This window comes from Pleurodeles waltl, chromosome 2_2 (assembly GCF_031143425.1).
Source record: "Pleurodeles waltl isolate 20211129_DDA chromosome 2_2, aPleWal1.hap1.20221129, whole genome shotgun sequence".
Taxonomy (NCBI): Eukaryota; Metazoa; Chordata; class Amphibia; order Caudata; family Salamandridae; genus Pleurodeles; species Pleurodeles waltl.
Window position 1 is genome coordinate 1,069,402,938 of NC_090439.1, and position 20,952 is coordinate 1,069,423,889.

Consider the following 20,952-nt stretch of genomic DNA (forward strand, 5'->3'; position numbering starts at 1 on the left):
GCTCGCCCTTTTTCGGTGCCGATGGACGGTCACCTACTTTTCGGGTTAAGCCATGGCCTGTTGGCGGTGGCGTCCCCTGGGCTTTGGCAGTCTTTTCGTGAGTTTTTTGTTTCAACGTCTTACTCACGGTTTTCGGCGTTTCTGCGGGATCGACCTCCCCCGAGTCCGAATCCTGGATGGAAAATGTTTCTTCCTCCTCCTCGAAACACCCTTGTCCTGTCGGCGCTGACGCCATTTGCAGTCTTCTTGCTCTTCGGTCCCTGAGTGTCTTCCTCGACCGAAACGCTCGACAGGCCTCACAAGTATCCTCCCTGTGTTCCGGTGACAAACACAAGTTACAGACCAGGTGTTGATCTGTATATGGATACTTGCTATGGCATTTTGGACAGAAGCGGAATGGGGTCCGTTCCATCAGCCTTGAAGAGACACGTGGCCGGGCCGACCAGGCCCCGACGGGAATCGAAAAACCCCGAAGGGCCACCGGAGCTCTTCTCAATTCGGTGTCGATATGTTGTAACTAACCCGATACCGAACGCAAACAATACCGATGATTTTTCCGAGATTCTAACTAACTTTCCGACCCGAAACACAGAGCGAAAAGGAACACGTCCGAACCCGATGGTGGGAAAAAACCAATCTAAGATGGAGTTGATGCCCATGCGCAATGGAGTCGAAATGGGAGGAGTCCCTCGGTCTCGTGACTCGAAAAGACTTCTTCGAAGAAAAACAACTTGTAACACTCCGAGCCCAACACCAGATGGCGGGATGTGCACAGCATGTGTATCTGCAGCTACACATGCCATCGAACATTGTATTATCGGCTCTGTCCCTGTGCTAGGAGAGCCGCTCTTTTATTTAGTAAAGCATTTATCAATTATAAGTGTCTTTGGGAAAGCTATGGAGCGCAAAGGGGAGAGCCAAAAGAAATTACTCTGATTAGGTAACTGTGAAAAAGTGACCAGCGCTTCCATACCGCCGATGGAGTTGGCAGTGTTGGCGCTGTGAGCTCTGTGACCATCGCTGCCATGGAGCACGAAGGGGAGAGACAAAAGAAAAAAATAGTTTGCTCATGCTGAAGTATATCTGCAATCGTTCAATTATCCATGCAACAGTGTCAGGCAATATCTCATATGAAAGGGAACACCAGTAACAAAAGACTACTTTCATCCTTGGTCTAACTGGCACATGAATAACAAAACAGAAATCTGGCAAAGTTGTTATGTGTTGCCAGGATGATGATAAAAAAGAAAATATGGCATCTGAGGCTCGCGGGCTTGGGAGTGTACAGTAAGCTATCATCCTGTCTAAGGCCTGGGACGAGGTTGGAGCGCACAAGCAACTAAGTAATATCAGACAATGACTCCATGTTAGAAAATCCACAAAATGTGTTGGATGTTAAAAAAACATTGCTGCCGTATTCCAGCATTGCTGAAGGATACAACGGTCTTCGGACTTCAAGTTAGCATCTTGAGAGAGGGTACATAATTCTTGGTCTTACCCTGAAGAAGTAGCTCACGAACACATAACGAGAGTGGGCTGCAGTGATCTCTGACAGGGAATGAACATATAGAATATTTTTTTAACTGACAAACCGTGAAGCACATGCATTTGTATCAAGAATATTGCTTGCATCAATTCAGTGAATTATTTTAGAAAGGTAAATTATGGAAGGAATTACTTTTCAAACATAAAATGTAGAAATATGTTTTAATAAATATACAACAGAACAGATTTTAAAAGAATATTCAATTTTGTGATTTGTTGAATGCTAGCCTTAGAGTACCACCAGGTAAAGCTTGACCAGGAATCTCAACATTCCACAGCCTTTACATACCTGTTTGGCAACTTGCAGTACTTTAAGATGCCTTTTGGATTGGTTTCTGCAACATCTGTACTTGTGGTCATTTTTGTGCCTGATTATGCAGAACATGATCACATACTAGAGAAAGTACTAAAGTTCTTCAGGAAAGGGATATAGTTGTGAATATAGAGTAAGTGGCACATTTAGGTCATGTTGAATCTAAGGAATGGATTGAGATGTAGAGGTCTGGTGAGATCTATTCAGGAGTCCCTTCCTCCAGTAGACAAAGCGGGTTTGAAATATTTCCCAGGACTTTGTAACATTCACTCCTATTTTATCACAGAATATGTCTCACAAGTCAAGTTTCTCAACCACACGTTAAAAAAGAAATGTGCTGTTTGAGGGGAGTCAGTAATGTCAAAACGTATTTGGTTCATACCAAATTACTGAATGGTGAATTTGAGTGTTTTTCATCCATCATTGCCAAGTTGAGCAACGGTAGATGCCAGTATTGTGTGGTTGGGTGCTGGGCTAACTCAAAGAAAAGTTGGAGAAAAGCTCACATTGATGTATGCCTAAGAGAAGTAGACCTTCTATACTCATTTATCGAGGAAGAATTGTTAGAGTGTTGGTAGGCAGCTGAGATGTTTTAGACGTATCTGTGAGGGAAAAGGTTTAGTACTCAGTCATACCTTGAATCGTTATATTCATGTGAACAACTACACACTATACTTAGCAAGGTTGTCTACATGAATATTACAATACCAGTTCAACATCAGAAACTTTGTGGAGGAAAGAACAAGAGGACGAATTATTTGTAGGGGTTCCAAGTAGAGAATAAAAGAGTAAGTGATGACGAGGATGATTTGGAGTCTTGTTTGATTGCTGCTCTTGATGTTGAACAGAATGCAGTATATCAGAAAGAGATAAAATGAGGCACTCGAAAAAGATGAAGTTTTGCAGAAGGTAAAAGCGCCTGTGGAAGGGGCCGGCCTAGAGAAAGGAACATACAACTGGGTTGAAAGGCCTTTGCCAAGATTGCTGACATTCTGTCAGTTACGTATGCCATTTTGAAAAAAAGCTGACAAGTTGAATCTCCAAGGAGCTGAGGACAGTGATTATTAACAACGTCCATGAGGGATACATAAGACCTACCCTAACAAATGCTGTTTACGGACGTCACATTGGTGGCCAGGACAGGACAGAGGTAGATGGTCTGGTGAAAAACTGTGTCATCAGTTTAACTTCTGAGAAAAATGGAAGGTAATTTCCCTCTTACTCCAAACTACAAAAATTCCCAGCTAGATGCTGCCATCAGAGTAAGAGGATGCCCTTGACTGAATGCTAAGACAGTAGTCAAGGTGGACTACGGTGTGTAAGGAGACAATGTTGGTGAAAACTCTGGAAAAGTAAATAATATATTGGGGTCTCAGGACAGAGGGTCTTTAGATTCTGTTCGGAGGAGCTCATGTGCCTGCAGATTGCCACTTTGGTTTACACAAAACCAACCTAGGACAGGAAATCTATATTTTTTGTTAAGCAAGTGTCATGTTGTATGTTGTTGGTTTAGTAGTTTAAGCACTCTGGAATGTATGTGTAACCTCAATGTCTACCAACACTTGTCTCTATAGTTTGTACACACTGCCATATTTCTTTAAGCATATGCTTATCTTCAGTGGACATTCTTTTACCAATGTTCTGTGTTCTAGGCTGATGTTTGAACTTCTGGCAGTTGTGCCTGTGCACATCTGGGTGGCTCTCTGTGCTTGTATTCTTCATTAGATGCAATTTGAGAATACCAATGTCTTCTCCGTTACCGTATAATCACAACATCAACCTACTTAGGAATATCAGAGTACCTTTGCTCTCAAGCCTCACTTAAATCTCTGGGCTTAAAAACTGTGCCAAAAAGCCCGACCTGAGCTTCTTGGATCAGTCTGTGTCAAAGATTTAAAGAAGCCTTCTTCTAAAAGCTTTTTGCTGAAAAGGTGTAATGGCCCTGTACCCAGTGAGAGGTTCTGACTAATAAGAACCTTCACCTGACTGGACTAAGTGCTACAAATGAGATGATCTGCAAATTTGAATCTGAAAAGCGACTGGGGTGTGGCTAGTCTTCAGGCCAGGTGGACACCTCCCCTGAAACATCTGAAGGGTGGAAGTGAAAACATGCTTTTTTTGTGGTTACAGCACACTAGCCTTTATCTAGATTGCTCAGAAAGAATAGGCGAGGTGACATAGAAAAAGATGGTGTGCTTCTTTCGTAGGTGCTAGAAGCCTGGACAAAAGTTGAGAAAAGGGACACAAGTGCATCCCCATTGCATGCAGTGTCAATACTAATGAAGCAAGCTATACTTTATTACCAGCGTTCAGGGATGTGGAATTCCTATCACCCGATGCCCGAGACATACTGTTTGGGGTCAATGGCAGCAAATGTTCATGTTTATTTTGTCCTTCGGAGAAGTAGCCCCCTGCAGCACAAACCCTTTGGTTGCCAGTTTACAGAGAAGGGAACTGTTTCCAGTTGAGGTAATGTGTGTCCATATGTTTATGCTGTGCAAACTTGTATTTATGGTTCATTAATGAAAAGCCTTCATTATTAGGCTTAGCGCTGTAGATAAACGTTTTAAGGTCACACTGTACTACTGGCAGTGGTTCAGGTTTAAAAATTAAAAGTGTACCCACTTTTGAAAAGTTTAACAATATGAGACTAAGTATCTATGATCCCAGAATGCTCTCTGATTAGATGCAAATGTTTTGCAGATGCTTGTAAGCAAGAGTGATCATTATTTACTTTCAAAATAAAATGTTCAGAAAAAATGCAAGTAGGGGGAAAAAACGTTTTGCTACTATGATTTTAGGTGGTATTTCTTTGAAGCGTCATTTAGTAAAAAGTGTTGATGCTTGACAGCATTTCCCAAAAATATTCCTAATCAGTGTAACCATTTTCAAAAAGATTACAGGAAACATGAAAATAAACAAGCACTGGCAAAGCCAACTGATCTGCCATTTTTTGTGAGTCTTTTGGTTTCGCCAATGCTGGTCATATTTTCACATGGCTTTTGTAACACTTTATTTTTGTGGGGGCTGCCAGGCCCTCACCATTGTAGCAAACACTGGCAAAAAGAAAAAAATGGTTTTGGTCTCAAAAAGCACACATTGCCACCTGGGGTGTAACAAAGGCCCTGCAGTCCATGTTCTTTGCAGGGGGGCCCCATCCAGTTTCGTTACGCCACTGATTGCAACAGTGGCTCCTGGCACTGAAAAAAAATACTTTGTGTGCCAATATGCTCCTTGTGGAAGAGCAGAATGTGATCACTCACAGTAAAACCATCCGACAGAGAAATAAGTTTAATAAAAACAAAATGTCCTTGTTAACGGCAGACCTAATTAGGCACCCGATTCTTAAAGAAAGTCACAAAGGTGCACCCATGGTATATGTCTTTGAATTAGAGGCTTTCATAAATTCACAAGAACTTACAGAAGTAGACCAGGAAATCGTACTCCTAGAAAATATTTGTGAACTGTATTTTAGCACAAGCAAATATGCATGTGTGAATTTGCTCATGAGAAAATCTATTGAGCGTTTACAAGTTCACTTTCCCTCCAACCAATTTTTTCCCAACCCTGGAAGAACTTCTACTTCTGCCCGTCAGGAGTACATTTCCAACTTTCTCATTATGGGAAAATATTAGAGAAGAGCTGGTGAAAATCCTTAAACATGCAAGTTAGTAGGCTTCCAGATTCAAAGGCACTCCAGCCATGGAACTATTGCTTACTGCTTCTTCCAGCCCTAGTACGTAGATCTACAGAAAGGAGGCAAAATAAGGAAACTGATATAGTAGGGATTGAAATTGCAAGTACTCAAGCCCTACTATAGCAGTAGCCCGGACATAATCCGAGAGACTATTATCAGAGCTCTTACGTAATGAGATTGCTGCCGTAATTTGTGGCCGCTACGTGACACCAAAGAGACAAGTAGATCGGTTTATGGACACAAGTAGATTTAAGAAGCACTTACGGTCACAAGTAGATTTAAGAAGCAACCTGTCCCATGGACAAGTAGATATTTTATCAAATTACACACCCCTGAGCGTTTCCTCCACACTAGGCACATATTTATATTTTATTGTGGACGCCTATCCAGCCAAGGAGGCTAAAATGTTGAAACAGCTGTATCTGCTCCATCTATACTACACTCTGGAGGCTGCTTCCCCGTCACCCCTAATCTAAACTCCTTTCAAAAAGCACATTAGACTTTTTTATGTGATACAGACTTTGGTCAAACTGATTGCCCTCAATATCTCACTCATTCTTCTTCATTTACACTCTATTTTCTCAGAAAGGCTGTTGCTTACTTCTTTTTGGCATGCTTCTGAGACCTACTTTCTACAACTTCTTACATCTATCTAGTTACTGCTGTACAGTTTCCCCTGATCATGGGCCTACACTCGAAAAAGTACCTCCCAAATTGAACAAGTAGCTACATAAATACATAATGCTTTTCAGTATTTCCAACCTTTGAGATCTTTTCTATTTATCATTAGAATATGTTGCAAACCCACTGGTGGTTCCGTTCAGGGGGATCTGTGAGACTATGGTAGTGGAAAATATGAGATAATGGAAATGCTGCAAAACTGGAAGGTGCTCATAAACATATTGTACTTGCCTATCACAAAAAAAACACAGGAATTTAAGATAATCTTTTAAATGTTTAGTTATTACTTAGGCTCGCATTCTTTTCCCCATCTTATGCCTCCCATTAAAGAGCTCAGTTCATTTAACATGCATGTTATAGTTGCTATGCCAATACTGCATAACTCTAAATGTTCCACTTTCAAGTCCCTGCCGTCCTTTAGGTAGTGACACAAAGTCATCTTTCTCTATTTTGTCTCTGTTGAGTAACTAGGCCTGCTCCTCAGAACTCCTCAAAGTGCCCAAAAACTCAGCCACGCTACGCGGAGTTCCGCGAGTGGTGGAGTTTGAATAAGTTGTGCTGATTTTCAGCGCCAGGAGTTTCTCCCACACTGCAAAATCAGCATGAACGGCATCACGTGGAGCGTCAGAGGGTGCTAACTTCTTTCTGCAGCTAAAAGAGATTTTCAACTCGCGCTGCAGCTTTCTCAACGCAGGTGGGTGCGACCTGCCACAACCAGAAATCTCGCTCACCAACATAGCGATTTCTCTCACTCGCCAACTTAACATTGGCGAGCCGCGCAAGAGAAAAAAACTCCCCTCTGCGTCACTTTGTACAGTTTTTCAGAACGGCACGCTCTGGGCAGAGCACAAAATGGGCAAAACTCTGCAAACTCTGCTGGAAGAGTGGAATTAGTCACCCACCCGTACTACTAACTGTGAATTATGCTAAATTAACAATGTAAACTTTAATACCGATATCACCACAACTCCTTTGTCCATGTACTCTTTATCTTTATGTGGTCTTACATCTGACTGCATTAGCCGTGTCTACCAAAGTCCAGCCCTTTGTTTGCTAGAGTTGAACATGACATTTGCAATCTGATGACGGTTCCGTTGTTAGCAGTATTTTATCACTGAATTACCTGTTTTACGCTCTGATATCAGCATTTTATACTATGGGAAAAATACTGCAAATGTGATAAAAGAAGACATGGCAAAAATTTAAACCTAGCTGTATGATCACCTGAATAAAAACAGTGCAGTGAGCATTACCAAAGTACAACATGATAATATATGTGTAAAATTACCATGCACAGAACAATCTGAAAATAAAGCTAAAGACGTCTTTTTGTCTTTGGGGGAGCGGAAAGGGTTTACATATAATCTTACCATCATTAAGATCTTGCAGAAGGTTCTCCTGACAGGAGAAATCAAGCTTCACTTTGATATTTACAATAAAAGTTGCAATCTTCCCTGGTTTTAGTGGGAACTGGGACAAGGTATCTTCTATGTTCCAACTCAAAAAGTCTCCAAACAATTTTTCTGTGAAACAAGAAGAGGTTTGTTAGTATTACATTTTCATAAAAACATGGCAATCACAACCAAACGAGAGAAGAAAATGATATTCTCCTTGATAGCAGAGGTTCGCCAAACTTAGAATTATTTTTGTTACAAACACTTTGGAAAACCTAAAATAACTTGTCAGTTCTGAAACTTGCTGCACCCCCAAAAGTATTTTCCTCACTAGGCCGAGCACCTCACTTTAACACACCTCTAGCTTAAACTAAATGTAAACCAGGCGGTCCCAGTTCAGGAGGTAATCAGGAGCTGATAAATCAAGTGTTTACCTCATTAGGCCTAGCATCTCACTTTAACCCAAACTAACACTCCTCTAACTTAAATTAAATGTAAACCAGGCTGTCCCAGTTCAGGAGGTGACCAGGAGCTGACAGATCAGTATCGGGAATCTGGAGAATTCCAGGACAAAGCGCCTCTTCATTTTTTAACTGTGGGAGCTTTGTATTTGCTGTAAATATAACCTTGGAAAACAAAAGGTTAGGGAACAGTATTTGTTTTGTGTGATCCTTTTCTCATCTGAGACACAATCTTTTTTTTCAAGCTCACTGTTAGAAATGGAGTCTCTAGTTGGCAGTCAGTTTACACCCTGTCCAAGTAGAGACCCTCACTCTAGTCAGGGTAAGGGAGATACACAGCTCAGATAACCCCTGCTGACTCCCTTGTTAGCTTGGCACAAGCGGTCAAGCTTATATCTCCGAGGGAATGTGTAAAGTATTTCTCCAAACACACAGAGCAACACAGTGAAAAGAACACAAAAGGCGTCCACTCCAGTTCAGAAAAATAGCCGATATTTATCTAAATCAAACAAGAGCAAAACAACAAAAATCCAACATACACAAGCAAAAATATGCATTTAAAAAAAAAAAAAAAAAAAAGTCTTAATCCATTACAATAAATGGATGCGTTGTTTTAGTACAAAGTACCTGGTATGCATCAAAAATAAAGCAGCACGGGCGAGTGTGTTGGAAAAGCAAGGGATGCGTTGGTTCCTTACTTGCAGGTGAGCCCGTGCGTTGATTCTTTCTCCGCCGGTTAAGCGATGAGTCAGTTTCCGGACAAGCAGCCTCAGGTATGAGCAGTGATGTTAAAGACTTTGACGCCCAAGGACGATGCGAGGAAAATCCAAACGCACGGCAGTGATGAATCCGTGCTGAGCTGCCGATGCATCGATGTCACCGGTACTGCTTTTATTTTTCAGCTGCAGTGCAGGAACTGTGTCGATTTTTATGCCGCTCAGCTCCAGTGTGTGGATTTTCACCTTGGGTTCATCAGCTTCTCCTTTCAAGGCCCAGGGACTGGATAGGGCACCACTTGGCAATGTAGGGGTCTCAGAAAGAGAGCCCATGTGCTTGCAGATGAAGACTTTGATGGCCTTGGTACCTCAGAACAGGGGGCAAGCTCAGTTCAAGGCCTTGGAGAAACTTCACAAGCAGGATTTCAGAAAGAAAAGTCCAGTCCTTTTCTTCTTAAGACAGAGGCCAGCCAAGCAAAGCAATAGGCAGAGTGGCAGGTCCTCTTCTCCTTGGCAGAGGTCCCTCTTGATCCAGAAGTAATTTAAAGTTGTGGGGTCAGCGGTCCAATATTTATACAAATTTCTGCCTTTGAAGTGGGCAATCTTCAAAGGAAAGTCTTTGTAGTGCACAAGACCCTATCTCTTCATTGCCTTGCCCCAGTCACACTCTAAGAGGTTGTAGACTGTATTGTGTGAGGGCAGGCACAGCCCTTTCAAGTGAAGGTGTCAGCTCCTCCCTCTCACTCACTCTAGCCCAGGAAGACTCATCAGGATATGCAGGACACACCTCAGCTCCCTTTGTGTGACTGTCTAGAGTGAATTCACAAACAGCCTACTGTCAGTCTGACCCAGGCTTGTATTCAGCAGCCAGGCAGAGGCACAGAATGGTTAAGCAAGAAAATGCCCACTTTCTAAAAGAAGCATTTTCAAACTTACAATCTAAAAATCAACTTTACCAAAAGATGTATTCTAAATTGTGAGTTCAGAGACCCCAAACTCCAAATCTCCCTCTGCTCCCAAAGGGAAACCTCCCTTAAAAGACATCTCAAGGCAATCCCCATGTTATCCTATGGGAGAAATAGGCTGTGCAATAGTGAAAACCGAATTTGGCAGTATTTCACTTATCAGGACATGTAACACACACCAGCACATGACCTACCTTTAAAATACACTGCATCATGCCCATGGGGTTGCCTTGGGCCAACCGAGCAGTGTTGTACATGTACTAGAAGGGATGGTTTGGGCCTGGCAAGTGGGTACACTTGCCAGGTCGAGCTGGCAGTGCAAAACTGAACACACAGACAATGTAGGGCTACTCATGTGGGGGGGCACAATCAGTGCTGCAGGCCCACTAGTAGCATTTGATTTGCAGGCCCTTGGAACCGCTAGTGCACTTTACTAGGGACTTAACAGTAAATCACATATGCCAATCATGGATAAACCAATCACCAATACAATTTAGACAGAGTGCACATGCTCTTTAGCGCTGGATAGCAGTGGTAAAGTGCCCAGAGTCCTCAAATCAACGTAAATAGGTCAGAAAAAATAGGAGGAAGGCAGCAAAAAGTTTGGGAATGACCCTGCAAAAAGGACCAGGTCCAACACTCACTCAGTTGAGTTTTATGAGAAAAATACTGGGAGGACAATGTCTTAATTCAAGTTCAAGAAAAAGTTCAAGAAAAATCTGTATCGAAGGTCAGATGATTTCCAGAAAAATGTTTACTAGTGTGACTTCAAAGAAAAAAAGAATTTGCACAAATACATGAAAAATTAAGGGCCAGAGGTAAATCAAACGCAGTCAGCTGCTGGAAGATGCCCAGTGCCACCTTAGGTTGAAACCGTAACTGTGATCCGCCAGGCACTGCTGCTGAGCTTGCCTACCCTGGCAATTAAAGATCATGCCAGGTGGTTCAGAGAGGTCCCCTGGTGCCCCAAACACCTCAAGCGGCGCAGACTGTCTTGGTACTGGATGCAGGACCCTACTACACCGTGCTTGCTGCAGTACCACAGTGGTGGCTACTGTTTGTGAAAACCTGCTCCAGCATCCCTTTGATGGATATCAGGAAGGCCTTTAGTGGAAGGCTAATAATTCGCAACACAAATTTGATACTGAGGCAGCTTGCACCAGAGGCCAGGTTCCTCTAATTTTCATCTCTCCCAGATGACCTCCTGGCTCTGCTCCATCACTTCTGGGGCAGAATGAAAATGGTAAGTGGCGTGCAGGAGAACTGCTGAAAAAAATTCTGGATCCTGTTCGGCCCCTGGGGATATTCTAAAGGTGAGGAATTTGTGGTTAGAAATATCCAGCAGAATTTTTATTGTAGACAAATATCAACATGAGACTTGTAGTGGGAGGGTGGAGTCATCCCACAAAAGTCTGTAGCTACTAAGAGGGAAGTTTTTTACTCTATGTGACCAGAATTATTAAATGTTTTTACAATCGCTATCACTCCCAACCACTAATTGCGATTGCAAAAATGTTTTCTACAAAAGTAATTTTAGGGAACTGTTTTTTTGTTTTTTTAAAAACCGATTCTTAAAATAGCTTTGTAGCTCCATACTGAATTGTTATTTGGAAGGGGTGTGCTGTAGGCGTTCTTTCCCAATAGTGACTCGGCATGAGATGTATCAATGTTTAATTTTCAACTTTTGAGTTTCGGTGACAAAGCATTCGCTTTGTGAATTTGGGAGTACGCAATGGTCCGGGCGACCTCTCAAACTTTATTATTTTAAATGCAGCACCATTTCTTTTAAGGAAAACTGTCTCAAAAATCAAAGCCTATTTGAAGGCAATCACAGACACAGTGGTCTGGAGAGTTAAAAGTGCACCATTCGTGTGGTGGCCACCAATAGCAATGAGTCGCAATTCGCAACATAACACATTGATATTCATGTGGTAGGTCGGATGGTGACCCACTCCAAATCAGAATTTTACTTAACAGCCTATTAGTGCATCAGTTCATAAAATTATCTACTTGTTGAAAAAACAATGCCCACAAAAATACTGGTAGCATACAGAAACCAGATTTTTTAGACCATTTTTAGAACACTGGGCCTAAAGTTTGAAGACCTACATGTGAGCAGCCTTTTAGCATTGTCGATATTCTCTGAGTCACACCTTCTCCTGCTGCAAATAGGACAGTGCCAGAAGAAACACGCTTGATGACATCACAACAGCAGGCCAATAGTATACTTACATATTTCGGAATTGTTTCGTTGTATTCATTGCTGTTGTATTGTTTGTGAACAATGTATTTAACATCCAGAGACAAGAAAGAACATATCTTAGACCTAGAATAATAGTCTTGGCCTACAGAACCCTTTTTTCAGTGAGGTGCGTAGCAAGCTACCTTTGATGCCTCTTCTTGTATGTATGACAAATAAACTATGTACATCAAGGCTGCCCTCAGCCACAGAATCTACCAACAGCTTCAGAACCTATTTGGAGCTGTGCATTATTTTCATGAGAGAGGACACTCACTCACAGGTGCAAGTCTTGCTCTAACTAGTACCATGAATTGTTAACGAAATCCAAAGGTTGTTGCCAACGGTTGTAAACTGGTGGAAGGCATGAGATGTAATGAAACTATCTCGAGGCATATCACATATCAACTGATATGATACAGGAGGGTAAAGAGCAGCTCAAACTTAGCATCTCCAAACAGGGTACATAATTAAGGTTGCCATCATATTCTGAAAATATGTGCACCAACAGAATTAGCACTATGTCGGTGCCGACAGGTGGAATCTATATGTAGCTTTGTGTTCTCATACATGGAGGGTGAAGGAGGCCCATAGGAGGTGTTGCAAAGAACCTCATATGCAGACTGGCGTCCAACATAAATGAACTTTGTACAGGGAAGCCTGACAGCAAGAATGACAATTACAACCTTGGGTGGTAGATCAAATGCAGCCAACTGCTGGAAGATGCCCTGTGCCACCTCAGATTGGAACTTCCATTCGTAATCCGCCAGGCGCTGCTGCCTGAGCTCGTCTGCTCTAGCATTTAAAGATCACACCAGGTAAAAAAAATCTGGAACCACCTTGGCTCTAGGGGATATTCTAAAGGTGAGGGATTTGTGGTTGGAAAAACCCAGCAGACTTTTTTTTAAATACAAATATCAATATAAGACTTGTAGTTGGAAGGTGGGGTCATTCCACAAGAGTCTGCAGCTATTCAGAGGGAAATTCTTTACTCTATGTGAATTCATGTGTTGAGTGGGCTAAGTGGGAATGGTGTAGAATTTTGAGTGTGAATGCCATGAGAACGTAATGATGCATGGTTTGCTGGTGTTTTGTGAACCTTGGGAGTTGAGTATAGTTGGAGGGTGAACGGAGCATAACATAACCTATCTGATGGGTTATTAATCTAAGGGCCTAACTTAGTATAAAGATCACATCCTCTACTAGAATGGCTCCAGAATCTTACATGAAGACCCTGCTATCCAACTACAACAAAGAAAATGTAAAATCAAAAAGAGTGCCATACTTTGAGAGAGGGACCATCCACTGGTAAACCAAACTTATAATCATAATTAACCTCTATCACACTGATTTACTACTTTTGCAGCAAAAAACTAATAGGCCTTGATTTGGCAGCCTTGTACTCAGTCATAAATGTGAGGGATTCCGCGTCCTCCTTACTACAGGTTCAATAATATGATGAACTTGCAATAAGACGGACAGGATATTCGGCACGTTTGTGGTCCTCCAAACTCTACATCAGGTCCTAGGTTACTTAACTTAGAGAGAACTCTTGCTGGAGGATATCCCACTGCTGATTCCTCACCAGGCGCCAATCTGCATAAGAGAACCCTTGAACCAGTTCCTGTGTGTACACATGTTGCACCACTGGCCTGCTTCAGCCTCCAGACATGACAACACAGAGCTGCATTTAAGAGCCTGTCACTGATAGCAATTTTTTCCACACTCCCAGATGCGGAGTGTAGTTGAAAATTTGTCAGTACTTGCGGTAAGCAAAATCCAGCTTACAACCTTATTATTCCACTGAACAGAGCAGGGATTCGGGAGGTCAAAGGGAGAGTAGTGAGGAATCTGCAGTTAGATTAGGTATCCACCAAAAAAAGCATTACCAATGATAAGTAACTTATTCTGATGACTACTTCTAACCGCAGATTCCTCACCTTTTGAATCAGTACCAAAACAAACGCTTCCCGAAGGAAATGGGTCTGAGCAGCGGGCTTATAGAAGAAGTCCTAGAGGACTGAGTGAGCAAAACAACTCTTTCAGTGGACTTGTGACTCAAAGCAGTAACATCTGGTAAAAGTCTGGACAGATATCCATATGGCCACCTATTGGATATCCAAAACCAGCACACCTGAGCTAGGGCTGCACTTAAGGTTTTTATTCTGATGGAATTAGCCGTAGGCCCTCAGGAGGATCCTTTCTGGCCAAGGCATAAGACAGCTAAATACAAAGCCAATCCTTGACAATTAGGTCTGTTTCTGGACCATTTCTCCTTTCTTTGTGCCAGCGTGCCCCATAGATAGCTTATTAACAACATGGCACTGCTTAGTTTTATCAGTATAGAAAAAAATGCCACATCGTGGGTCCAACTAGTGAAGTCTCTTCTTTTCTTTAGATGGGTCCGGTGGAATAAAAAACACAGTATATGTGATGGACTGCCCCATACGGAAAGCTTATACCACTTCCAGGTGAAATACCAGCTTGTCAGGGGAAAAGGTATTACACAAAGGCTGAACTGAATCTTCCCAGAGAAGTGGTGCAATGATACATGGAATCTTTTATGGTCTAGAGCCTCAGAGTACAGCTGTGGACAGAATCAAAGAAGGCACACATCAGAAAAGTTAAAACCAAGGTAATGTTCTACTGCGGCATACTGAAGGAAGAAGGGGTGCAATACGGGAAAGTCCTTATAACAAACGCGTTGGGGATGTGTGGTCAAGTCGCCAACCAAGAGGGCCAAACAGCATTGAAGCCTCGGGACGAGTGCCCATGCTCGTCATCCACTACTCACTCTCCCACATTTAGCTCATGATTAGTTGAAGGGACACTCCCCCTGGCCACAACTGCGTCTCTGGGCTTGTGCCGCACTGGGAGACACCTTTGCATGCATTCACCCGCCGTGGCCCTCGGAGGCACTACAACAGGGGCCGCAGGTGAGCCTGAAAGTAGGGCTGTGGTATGAAAGGGTCTGACCTGGCTCAGTCAAGTGAATGCCACCTCCGGGGTGAGAAGATGCAACTCACGTGCAACCTGATGTCTGTCACCGAAGACAAGGAGGGACAACCAGGACTGTGTGGACAGGCTTTGCTGCCCGTTCTACACTGACAGACCACTTAGGTCTAACTGGCCTGCCCAAGACATAGCTGATCTGAGCACAAGCTCTCCAAGATTGTGCCTGCTCAAATATGCCTCCCTTTTGACTACAGGTGAGTGGGACAGATGGCAGGTGCCTCATTAACATCTGCCCTATCACCCTATGTTGTGCTTACTGCTGTGTGCCACCAGATTGCCTGCAGTATATTAGTGCGGCCTGCAAGCCCCTGGACCCGACTGAGTGCTGCCATACAGGCAGTCACTGCTCAATGCTGGGACTGCTGGCGTACCCACCATGTGCCACATTTACGCCTGCTTTCCAGATGGCCCGCGACGACTGCTGCTGGGGCTAGGCTGAGTCCTACTTCACCAAAGTAATTACTACCACCCTTCCTGTGGTCCCCCCCTCCACCACCGAAACAGTGTTTCCTCTGGGACTGTTTACCTGACGTCTGCAACGTGGAGCGGTGATCCCAAACAAGAGCAGCTATCTTTTTACCCAGCAAAGGACACTGTGGTAGCACCAGCCCTTTTCTGGCACTGAGGAGGCCTCGCACCATGACACTGCCACTCTGCCATTAGATGGTGCCTCCATAATCATGGCTGAGATCGTTGCCAAGTTCCAAGCTATAGATGCCTGTTTCAACACTCTTAATAGTCTAGACTGCATGGGTGAACGCCTTGACCACCACATGATGCGGCTTGATGAGGCAGCACGCAGGATCTCCGAAATTGAAGACAACACCACTTATGTCCAGAAGCGCCTAGACGAGGTAGAGCACATGCTTAAATCTGCGATGGTCAAAAACGAAGAGTTGGAGGCACCTGGGTCACAATAAGCTGCGTATTATGGGGATCGCAGAATCCACTAACACTGGGTGCCCAGATGTGTTAGTCTAGAACTTACTTATTGATCTCTTTGGCAGGCAAAACTTAACTGAGAATTTTGTAGTTGTATGAGTTCATACATCACATGGCCTGCATCCTGTCCCGTATGCGCCACCGAGCCCAATTATAGCACACCTACTTAGTTTCAGGGACACGGTGCTGCAACTTGCCGCGAACACGGCCCTCTACAATATCAGGGCGCAAGACTGTCTCTGAACTTTATTTTAGTTGTCCAGTGTTCTGTGCGAGCCACTCACCTGAATTCCAGGCGTTCTGATGAGGCAATGGCAATTTCCCAATCCCAGTGAGGACTAACATGACCATGATAAAGAGTACAGTGCCCTCTTGCAAGTCCTCAAGGGGAAAGGAGTTTTGGGAAGAGAAAAAGAGAAAATACCAGCTTCTGCTTCGTGGACTGCAGAATCAGACTGCTGGGCCCTGGACTGCGTGTCGTGTTGGTGTCAGGACTTCTGATTTCTCAAAATACTAGGTTCTAATACATTGAAATTGCATACACTATTACGAAATTATACATTGTTCACACATTATGCATACATTTCTATAAGGCTGAACAAGTCTCTTCCTCTTTTACAATACTTTCAGAGTCTCTGAACCAATGTCCAAACTCAAAAACAATCTACTTGACTAAAGGACTTCTTTGTGTTCTAGCATAACCTCTTGCCAATAATAGTTTTGATAAAATTGCTCTATTTCCAAACTCCTGATTCTCAGGGAAGCGCTTATTACAGGAAATAAGTCTTTACTTAATGACTGTTTAGCAGCATCTTGGATTCCCACCCAAACGATAAATCACGCTACTTCTTATTGTTATAAATTATTTAAAAGACAGAGCTCTGTTTTGTTTCATTTACGCAATGAATCTTTCTTTATCTTGAAATGAAGTTACTTGCTTGAAAATTTCAGAAGAAGAACCCAAACTGGGTTTTTTCACCTTTCTTATTGTCTCCCTTTTACAGGAAATACAGGATCTTCTGCAGAAGATGGAAGAGGAAAGCCAGAACTGCGAGGTCTGCCAAAACTCAACTGGAGGCTGTCCGGAAAACGAGAAATGCTGGAACTCGACTGGAAGCTGGTCAGAGAACGAGGAACACTGAAACTCGACTGGAGGCAGGCTAGAGGACTTTGAACTTGACTTGCACTGTAACTCGACTGGAGGCAGGCTGGAGGACAAGGAACTGGACTTAACTGGAAACAGGTGAGCAGAGTAATAGGTACAAAGCCAAGCAAGGCCTCAGACTCACAAGCCTCCTTAAATAATCAAATGTGCACATGTGCCTTTTGGCAGTTGATTGGTTGTTAAGAAAATGAGCAATTATCCTCCTGATTGTGGCACATGTTCAATACAGATCACATTGTGAAGAGCACATACCCTAGCAGCTACAGTTGGCACAAATTTAGCAGGCAGGATACAAAGTGCACAACCCGCTAAACATTGGCCACAATAAATGATACATTTAATAAGCATTGGTTATTGCAAACTTGATATTCAAGGATGTAATAAATATACCAAAATAAGTCTGAATGTTGCAAGTAACAGCACCTTACTGTAATCAAGCTCCTGGATGTTGTGTGCTCACAACATCCAGGAAGCACAATGCAAATTCTCAGATTTTATAAATATCTTCAAGAATCAAGGCCTCAAATACAGCATCCTGTACCTCGCGTGGATGCAAATGGGCAGCAGCTGGCCTTCAACACCCCTGCGGATGTGGTTCAGTTCTGCAAGCAACACAAGGGTGGGGGGAGACTCAGCTCACTGCACAACGTCTGAACACTCACCTGATGCATACTCCTCAACAAATCAACATGACCCATCTGTGTGACAGTCTAAATGATCTTACTCTGAACTGACACTATATCCTGTCCTGGGCCTTGTTCTGCCCACAAACTCCCTAAACCTACAAACTCTACTGGGTGTTGAGTGGCCACCTGACCAGATAGTATATAGTTCATACTCAATGTTCAGTGAGATGCAGATCCCTGAAGCATTGCCACTCCTCTGAGGCGTAAACTGTAATATTTAATTTTCTATTCCTACTGAGTTTACTTGGGATTCACCGGATGTTGGTGTTCTGGTGTTGGTGGGAGGTAGGGTTGTTTTAGCTCTGTTCTGTTTTTATCTGTTTACTGCACTATACATGGATCATATAACATCAAACCAATTAAATAAAAAGGAGCGCTTGTAGTACATGCAAAAATAATTTATAAAATATCAAAAGTTCATCAAGGCATCCAAAATAAGTAATCTGGTTCAACATCCATTCATCCAACGAGCAGCCATGTTGTAGTATAACAATAGAGCTTTATTAATTATTTTTAAATTGTCATCCAGCCCAGCCGACACGTTTCATCCAATAACTGACTTCGTCAGGGTTGATATATCCATATATGTATGTCAATTTAAGGTTTCATGGTATTCGTCTGCCCAACAAGTAAAAGTAATCAAGTATTCTCTTCTACCCAAGTGGGATCTGTATATAGTGCTGTGTGTGTAACTATACAGATTCCACTGGGGCAGAACAGAATATTTGACTACTCTTACTTTTTTGGGTTCATATTGATTTGGCCACAATGGACGGTACACAACGCGCCCAACTACACAGCCACTCCAAGCTACTGCTGGAGTTCTGAGGCTTGACAGAATACGAGGTTGCCTACATGGGCAAACATGCCAAGGCTCGTCAATATAGGGGTGCTGCTGTAGCTGTTATGGCCTAACTAGTATGCTAACTACGTAACACTCCTTTTCGAATGGTGGCACGACCGCCACTTGACAATGTTGCTATCGCACAAATGTTCCAAACCTACTATCAGCACTGATATATGTCCCATGAAACCGGAAACAATTTGGCGATAGCTGAATATCTATCCGAAGTAGCCATGGTATGGCTATCGGCAAGACAACAAGAATTTTTAGCAGCCCCCCTCACATGTGAAGAAACAGTACATGCTTCAAAGCCTCCGGACTAGGCGGGCTCACCAGTAATTTTTACAAAGCTTATTCAAACATATCCTGCCTCCCCACCTCCTAGAGGTCTATGCCGAGTCCTTCAAAGGAGGCATTCTACCTCCCACCCTTCGAGAAGCCGTCAACACCTTACTATTGAAGCCTGGTACGCCGATGTATCTCTGTACCTCATATAGACCACTGTCACTCTTGAAACATGATAATAAAATACTGGCTAAAGTTACTGCTGCAAGCCTCTCCCTTCTTATGGAGCAGATAATCTACCCTCTGCAGACTGGCTTCATTCCACACGTTCCACTGCTATCAGCATACACACTATTTTTTCCGTTTTGAATCGGGTTTCCATGACTACTCCTGATGCGGTCACCCTCCTGGACACTGAAAAGGCGTTCAATTCACTAGAGTGGCCGTTCTTGCAGATGACCTTCCCTTGAAGGACAGTAGAAAGACCTTGAGATTTGAGCATATGGCATGTAGCTTCAGAAGAGTTTTCAGGTGGCAAACTTCAATGAAGACCCATGGCTTCTGATCGCCACATTGTCCAGGTGACCTCCAGAGCTGAGAAAAGATGCATTAGTCACCACATGACCTCTGTGAGGGCTAAGGAGCCGAGACTTCTGCGTTTCAGATTGGCATCCGCAACCCACCACTGAAGGTCCTGAGCCACCTCGCCTAACACATGGATTCAGTTGAAAATTTTCCCCCAATACAGGGCCCACTGGGGTCTGGATGTACTATTGAACGTAAGGCACAAGAAGGATGTAGGATGCTAGAAGAACAAGTAGCTTCAGAATCATTTATGGTGAAATAGTAGCTAGAAACATTAGATTTATAACCTAAATATCCTAGACTTTGTCTGGAGGCATATAGCCGTTCAAGGTTTAAAATATTCAAAAGGAGACACTTCACCAAAAGTCGATATTCTTATCTTCATAAAACATCTGGTTATTCAAATTATAACTAAACGTCCTAAGTTAAATCCAAAACCACAGCCAACACCTGTTTCAAGGAAACCACCCTCTTCCACAGGGGCTTATGTGTCAAAATGGACTCGAATTCATAAAAGCTCCAAAAATTATTATATTGCAATTGATTAATTGTTCATAGTTCTCAAGTTTCCCCGTAGTGGAATGATTTTAACAAGCCACTGTCTTAGTCTCAGAGACTACATTTTTATCCTCAAATTCTTTATTAGAGTAGTCTTTTGTGAACATTGAACTTCAAATCTGTTGCTGCTTTCCTTCTGTGCTGCAAGGTTTTGATCCAGTTGTTTAATGTTATCCTCCTGTTCGGCACATGAAACTGCAAATCTGTCACTGCTTTACTTCTATGCTGCAAAGTGTTTTCTCCAGTTAATTACTAGCCCTCAAGGTGATCATGTCCAGAAGAACACCTGATAAAGAGCAGTCTCTATAATGGTTGAAGATTAAATGTGAACTCGAAAAAAACTACAGGGCGGATGCCAACAACATGCAGTTCAACATTCAACACCCAGTTGTCAAAGTGCAAGAATAAGTGTATCCCCAACATTCCAACATGGCTAGTGCCTACTGCCGTGACTTTCAAAAAGGCCTGCTAGTCCTGCTGTAAGGCCGACCTGCAGAATGATGAAATGGAAGTTTCTGTGGGGCTACAAGTCTGACACATGAAAGTATGTGTCCCTGGAACCATCCAATGCTATGATTCAAGGCCAACAGAAGATGTGTGAGGGTTAACATCTTGAGAACTTTTCCTTCTTGCATTCAGAAATCTAAGGCTTAAAAAATCACTCTCAAAAACCTATCCTTCTTCAGGACTAGAAAGTACTGAGAGTTAACAAACCAATCCCCCCTCAGACTTGGGCACAGTCTTGATTGCTCCCTTAGCAAGTAGCGTCAATTCCTCATTGGAGAGGGCCCTAACATGATCTACCGATGCATGAGTGTAAACAGGAAAAATGCGTGGAGATGTGTCCAGAAAAGAAAGTCA

The 20,952-nt window shown here is 43.0% G+C and overlaps 1 protein-coding gene across 1 annotated transcript in view; it reads right to left on the minus strand.

Annotated features, from left to right (window-relative positions):
* The window catches only part of TRAPPC9 (trafficking protein particle complex subunit 9), a 2,294,541-nt gene that overhangs the window by 1,642,637 nt on the left and 630,952 nt on the right, over nucleotides 1-20,952 (minus strand). The window contains exon 16 of the mRNA XM_069220801.1: nucleotides 7,607-7,759. Coding sequence (XP_069076902.1) covers nucleotides 7,607-7,759 — 153 coding nt within the window. The remainder of the gene's footprint in view (nucleotides 1-7,606; nucleotides 7,760-20,952) is intronic.